The sequence below is a fragment of the Chinchilla lanigera genome, unplaced genomic scaffold (assembly GCF_000276665.1).
Source record: "Chinchilla lanigera isolate Chin_1 unplaced genomic scaffold, ChiLan1.0 scaffold00016, whole genome shotgun sequence".
Classification (NCBI taxonomy): domain Eukaryota; kingdom Metazoa; phylum Chordata; class Mammalia; order Rodentia; family Chinchillidae; genus Chinchilla; species Chinchilla lanigera.
The window spans coordinates 158,635-165,548 of record NW_004955417.1 but is presented as its reverse complement, the minus strand read 5'-3'; the positions used below and the strand labels follow the sequence as shown (position 1 = coordinate 165,548).

At 33.6% G+C, this 6,914-nt stretch overlaps 1 protein-coding gene across 2 annotated transcripts in view; it reads left to right on the top strand.

Annotated features, from left to right (window-relative positions):
• Snx16 (sorting nexin 16) overlaps positions 1-6,180 on the top strand; it is a 49,798-nt gene extending 43,618 nt beyond the window's left edge. The window contains exons 6-8 of one of the 2 annotated variants that reach the window (XM_005381722.1): positions 2,634-2,770; positions 3,271-3,390; positions 3,836-6,180. In XM_005381722.1, coding sequence (XP_005381779.1) covers positions 2,634-2,770; positions 3,271-3,390; positions 3,836-3,932 — 354 coding nt within the window. In that variant the 3' untranslated portion in view covers positions 3,933-6,180. The remainder of the gene's footprint in view (positions 1-2,633; positions 2,771-3,270; positions 3,391-3,835) is intronic. The other variant, XM_005381723.1, reaches the window with a different exon arrangement.
• Positions 6,181-6,914: the final 734 nt, after the last annotated feature.

The following is a 6,914-nucleotide window of genomic DNA, read 5'->3' as shown; positions in this document are numbered from 1 at the left end:
TGTCTTGGTTACTTTTCTCTCATTGCTGGGACAAAATACCTGATATCCAGAATTAAGGAAGGGAAGGTTTATTTAGCTCACAGTTTGTGGAGATTTCAGTCCATAATCAGCTAGCTCCAAAGCAGGGTGGCATGGCAGAGGGGCAACAGTTCATGGCAGTGGAAGACAGCAAAAGCAACAAGAGCAAAAATTGGGGGGAAGAGCAGCAGAAAGCAAGCCTCTTTCCCTGCCTTATATTTTATGCAGGCTACCTGCCCCAGGGCAGGTGAAGCACCCATATGCATAATTCCAGCATTGGACCATGAATCAATCAAAAATTCTAGAAGCCCACCCCATGACTGCATGAGGCTTTAGGGGGACATGTAGATACAAACCATAACACACATCTTCCCTGAGATCCCTTCCTGGGATGGTTTTTATTTTTGGATGAAACCCAAGAATTTATATAAGATATATAAAAATATGCCATACAATTTAGCAAATAATTGCTAAACATTTCAACTCAAAAATAAAATTGTTCTGTAGTAAAATATTTTCTTCAATTTCACAATATATGCTTAAATTATTCTCCAGATGTGAAAGATTAGTTTGTACTTTTACCAACAGCGTACTTCCCCATTGCTCCATATCTTCACAAATTATATTGTCAACCTTTTAATTTTAGCCTAATTTTCTTGATTACCAGCTGATGTAGAAAGTAGCTCTTTTAGGACTTCTGTAAATTTCCCGTTTCATACTTTGACATGTTTTCTGTGATTTTTGTTCTTCCCTACAATTCAAGACATGAAGATATTCTAAATTTTTTCCCTAACGGGCTTAAACTTTGGTTCTTCACATCAGGTTCTTTAACTAAGCCAGACTTTTTTGTGTGGAGAGTCATCCATCGCAACATCATTTATTGAGATGTTCATCCTTCCTTCACTAGTGAGGAACTCTTCCTCAGTCTTAAATCATTTGTTACAACTATTTGTGGTCAGTCAGCTCTGTCACTGTCTGTTTCTCTATTCTGCCAGTAGTACACTGCTAATTGTTGTAGCTTCTTAAACCTTAGTGTCTGGTGGAGAAAGGGTTCTCTGCCTTACTCTTTTCGGAATTCTAAGTTACAGTCATATATTGGTACTCACTAGCTTCAGAACTCCTACCCAATTCAGATAGAAACCTGATGAGAAAGAAATTTCAGCCCTCAGCACTTGCTGAGGAGCCGTTGCACTTGCTAGAACTTGTAAGAGTCACCACATAGCCCCATGGGAGAAAATCCTTCATCACATTTTTATGTAATTAATTGCTTTCCTGTCTTTAGTTTTAAGGTTCTGTGTTACAGTGAAAGTTCTGGAGAGGTTTCACAAATTATTTCTAATTATTTTTTCTTTTGGAAAAAATTAATTTGATACTCATTGGTTTTGGCAATGCCAAAATGAATTAATGACAACTGTCATTAGAGTGCCTAGTATTATTCTTACATGGTTGATTCTCTGTATTTATTTTTTTATGTTGCTTCTTTGCTGAAATCGCTCCTTAGTCTGTAGGTCCTTTTGGAATTTCTGTACAGTCACTCATATACCCTATAGTATTAACAGTTATGTTTTTTCCTTTCAAATCCCTAATATCTGTCATTTCATTTTTCTGTATTACTGTGCTAGCTCGGACCTTTGGAGGTAAATTAAAGCCATTATGAGGATCTTTTTCCTCTCTCCCTAGTTTTGAAGGAAATGATTCTGCGTTTCACAATTAGCTATGGTACTATCTGTAAGCTGTTGGTAATTGTGAATTGTGTTTCTTTATTGTCCTTGTTTTTGTTTTTAGATTAAGGAAGTCATCTATTTCTAGTTTCCTAAGTGTGTATCAATGATACTAGCGCTTTTACTCACATTCATAAGATGATCATCTGTTTTTCTTTGATTTTTAGTGTGATAAATTACATTAATGGATTTTCAGATGATATAAAATGCTCATTTATGAGATTGAGAAATTCAGTATGTTTTAATTGCTGAATATGGATTATAGTTCTTTTACTTAGAATTTTTTGGTCTGTAATTTTCCTGTTACTGCCATCATTGAAACTTCTGTCAAGATAATACAGATTTTCTAAGTTTTCATTCTCCAGAACTGTTTGTCTAGGGTTACAGTGCTGTTGTTTTTTCTTGAGTGTTCCCTAGAACTTGCATATAAACCTGAGTCTGGTGTTTTCTTTAGTTTGTTTTCATTTTTCAGATTTTTAACAACTGTTCTTACTTCCTTAGTGACTGTACTGTATTCATATTATCTGTGTGAGGGGAGATCAATTTTGATAATTTATATCTTTCTGAAAATTGACCATACTGTCTGTATTTTAAAATACGTTCATGTAAAGTGGTTCAAAGTGTACTCAAAGATTTAAAATTTTTTAAATCTTACTATAATATGTACCTATTTTCAGGCTCATTGGCTTACTACTATAATAATTATCAAGAAAACAGACTTGTAATTATAAGTCCCCTTCGTGCATAGGGACCAAAATGCCAAGATAGCAGTGATCTAAAAGCAGTGTAGAGAACAAATTGTGTGGATTGTGTGCATATTATCTTCAGTAATATTCTTAAGAAAGACACTGCATCAGTAAGTAATTTTATTCTGTGTGTGTGTGTTTATTTAAGGCTTTCTGTGAAACCTTAGAAGAGACAAACTACCATTTACAGAGAGAACTACTTGAAAAACAAAAAGAGGTGGAATCCCTGAAGAAACTGCTTAGTGAGAAGCAACTTCACATAGACACGTTAGAGAACAGAATCAGGTAGGTTGTGATGTTTTTATTTGTAGTCTTACTAATTAAACTCCCAGTGCTCTGGGCTAAGTAACCTGTATATTTTAATATGATTTACCATGTTTCTCAATCTGAAAGTTGTAGAATCTTGGCCTTGTAAATTGAAACAGTTGTCTTTTAATTTAGGAGGCTGCATATTTGAAGGATGGGGAATAGCAGGAAATCAACATTTTGTTGTTCAGCATAAACATGAATCATTGTAGTGCATCTAAATGGCATTTTTGCTTCTTAACATATATGCCAATTTTTCACATGTGAAAGTTCTGGTCTATCTTTATATTAGCATATGTTGAGTTGATGCTGAAACTCATTTTAAATTAATGACAGCTATGAATTTCCCTGTTGACTCCCATAGGGAGCAACTAGCTATGTGACGTAACACCTAAAGACTACAAATACTGCATGTATTGAGAAAAATGAATCCACTGTATTCAAGGAAGATAATTTTTTGCTTTTAAACATACTTTTAGAACATTGTCTCTAGAACCGGAAGAATCATTTTACGTGTCTGAAACAAAAAATGGACAGATCCTAAGGGTGGAGTCCTCTGCACTTACGAGTGACCGAGATGTCTTAGATGAAGAATCTAGGTACATAGTGTTAACTTTATTGTAGCCTAATCATTTAAGTAGTTGCAAAAAACCTTTCTAATACTTTTTTTATGAATTCAGTGTTAATGTATCATGAATATTCTGAGCTAACAGAGAAAGACGGTAAGCTAGGTTCTCTCTAAAAATGTGTCTTTGGCATCAGCGTGTAAATTTTGAAGCAATGTCTGGATTAACTGGGCTATGACAAAGTTAATTCATTAGTTTTGTAAATCTTAACAAATTAATCTTCCTCACCCATATCCCATTCAAAAAGTAGAATATCATAATAGCAACCATTCTGCCTATCTCATAGGGATGATGAAAAAATTATGTATCTAAAGCACATAGAACTTGTATTTCATGTGAGTCCAGGATAATTGTTAATACTAAGTAGTGAAATAGCATACATCCAGTCCTTTACTGACACATTTCTCTTTTCTTACAGAGCTGATAATAAGCCACACTTTAGCTCTAGTGACCCTGAAAATGCTGTATCAGAAATAGAAGTGGCGGAAGTGGCATATGGTGCTGAAGAAGACTAATACAGCGCAAGCACTTCCTTCCCTTTCAATGCATTACCAAGTTTAGAATGGAGTGGCAAATGCCATTTAAAAAGAAAATACCGAAACGGTTACAAAAAGAACAAGAAATTAAATGTATAAAGTTTACATAAAATTTTTTTAAGTTATTAGAGTCATAAATGTATTCACTGCTGCTTTGTCTTTTTCCAGCCTTGTATTTAATGCACTGAAAAAAAATCTAGTGAGAATTCTATTACCAGTGCCCATGTTCTTCAGCACTGTGCGTAAATCATTACGGTGTTCGCCTATCATGTTGCTCCGAACAAGTCTGTGTGCCTGTGTGTTCGCACCTGCTTTAAACTGCAGCTATATTAGTCAAATGGAAATTAACTGCATGTTACTATCTGCGTGATAATTCTTTGTATCTCTGACGTGACATATTTTCATTAATAGTTTAAATCAGTGAACATCGTATTAAAAGTATAGGTGAAATGAGTATTAAATGTTGACATGTTTATCATCTCTAAATAAAATTAACTTATTGAAATGTTAATATATAAAAGAATAAGATGATTTTTACTACCAAAGGAAAACTGTTTTAAAGAGCTGTCTCCATTCAGCTAAAGTGGCAAAATAGCCGTGATTTTAAATTCCAAATCATAATAGCAAGATACTGTAAGTATCCTAGTTTATTAAAGCTATAGCCAAGTATTTTCTACATTTTAGATTTCTACCTGTAGATTCAGTGAGTTTGCCTCTTTCAGAATACTACCTCTTTTTGCTAATCAAGGCATATTCTTTTGAAAATATAGATTCTAAGGAAGTAAGTAGTTAAAAAAAGAAACCACAATAAAAAGCCATATGCACTACAAAATTCCTAACTAGTTTGACACTTGGCATTGCATTTTTATTTCTGTACATATGAAGACGTTGTTATATGTGGTATGGCTGATTTTCTTTTTAATATATTTAGCCAAGTGATGCACTTTATAATTAAACTATTTTGTGCCAAGTTTAATTAGTGAATTTCTTTAGTAAGGGTAGTGAACTGGAAAAATTATGTAGTGCCTTTACTGTTTCACTTTTTACAAACGTCTCTTAGGGTGTGAGTCAACTTCACAAAAAATGTTTATGCTTGTTTCAACTCTGTGTATATTTATCAAAAGTGCCTTGTTTCATTTTTATAGTATGAAGTTATTTGTTGATTCTCTATTTCTACTGTTTTGCATATTGCTGTTAATATGTATTGCAGTACTAGCATTTTGAAATCCCAGCTGGTGTACTGAATTACATAAGCTTTATAAAACCTGAGAGAACCTTACTGGGAAAATAGAATAACAATCTCTGGTTTTTTTCCTTTATTATCTAAAAGTTTACCAGTATCTTACCGTGCATATTAAGTTATGGTTGTTTAAAATTCTACTGAAATAAATCAACACATCCAGTAGCTGTTGTTAACCTTTGTTCTTAAAAGGAAACTATACCAAAGTACCCAAATTTTAAGTCTGTGTCAGAATACACAAGTATTCTGGCTAGGAACATTTTCACAAAGTGTATTAGAAATGTGTTTATTATTTTTAGAGGCAGAAATAAATATAATAAACTAATGTGCATGTTCGTTTTTAAGTTATTATTCTAGACTTTTCAAAAAGCTTATGATGAACAGTCACTTAAATGAACTCTAATTGACGTTATTTTTTTTTTTTGTACCCGGAGTCAAACTCATGACCTCAGGCTCGCCAGGCAAGCACTTATGCTTCTGAGCCATATCCCCAGCCCTCTAATTGATGTTAATAATAAAACAAGATGATTTTTGCCAAGTTTCAGATCTTATAGTGCTTCATGTCTGTCTTAAAGGGAACCACGTACTTTAAAATCAGAGTTTTAAATTAAAGATTGTATTTAAAGTTTTGAAAGGAGGGAAAAAAACTATTAGGTAAACCACTATTATTTATATTTAGGATTTACTTTTTTACTTTTATAATGCATTTTATTCCCAGTATTATATTCATTTAATAAATTATTTTTTCATTACAACAGTAGCTGTGTTTTCCAATGTTGAATAGCATTTTTCCTCTACTTTGTGTTCTCCTTATCTCTACAATTGTTGTAAATTATATTTAAAGGCTATTTATCACAGATGTGGAATGAGTCTGTGATTTTCTAAGTTTCTTTTTATTTCATTGGTCATCTTTCAAAAGCATTTGTGAGTAGGTGCAGTGCACTTCAAATGCAACCAATATTAATAAAAAATTGTAACTGAATCAAACAATTTTGTGAACAATCTTGTAACTTAAACCTTTAAGACTTAAGTTCATGTTTAGGTAGTGCAGCCATCCAACATAGCATTTTAAAATGTTTCATCTCTCTGCTGCTACTCTGAGATCACTCACTTAAAACACATTTATTTAGAAAGCTGTTTCTCAGGTAAATCATCTGTATAGTCTGGCTCAACAGTCTGTGATATTAGGAGGGAAGCATGGCCCTAGGTCCTGAAAATAATTTGTCTTGCTTTGAAATGGATGTTTTTACTTATAGGAAGAAAGGAATTTGGGAGTTATACTGAAAGAAATTCATATGCCCAACTACTAAAGAGAGGAATGTCAGTTTCATCTTAGGCGATCTTCAGAAAGCTACATATTGAAGCACATTCCCCCTGATAGCATTGCCTTTACTGCATTCTACTTTGTTTTTTGTGCCCTTGACTTTGAGTAGCAGAAACAATCATTGAAACGTACACTTCTGTGCTTGTGTTTTTAAGACTGACACCTGCTATATCACAGAAATCCCCTTATGAGGACCCAAGGAGGAAATTCTTCTCAGGCTCACTAGTAGTAAAACCTGTTCTTTTCTTGACCAGTTAATGGTTTGAAAGACTGCTTACTCTCTTAGACTCTTTGCTTTGCCTTTTAAACACTCTAAGCCAAATTGTGTAGTTCACCTGTAGCTGCTGTATAGGATTATATAGGTCATGCCTTTGTGTAATAGTCATGACATTTTTTA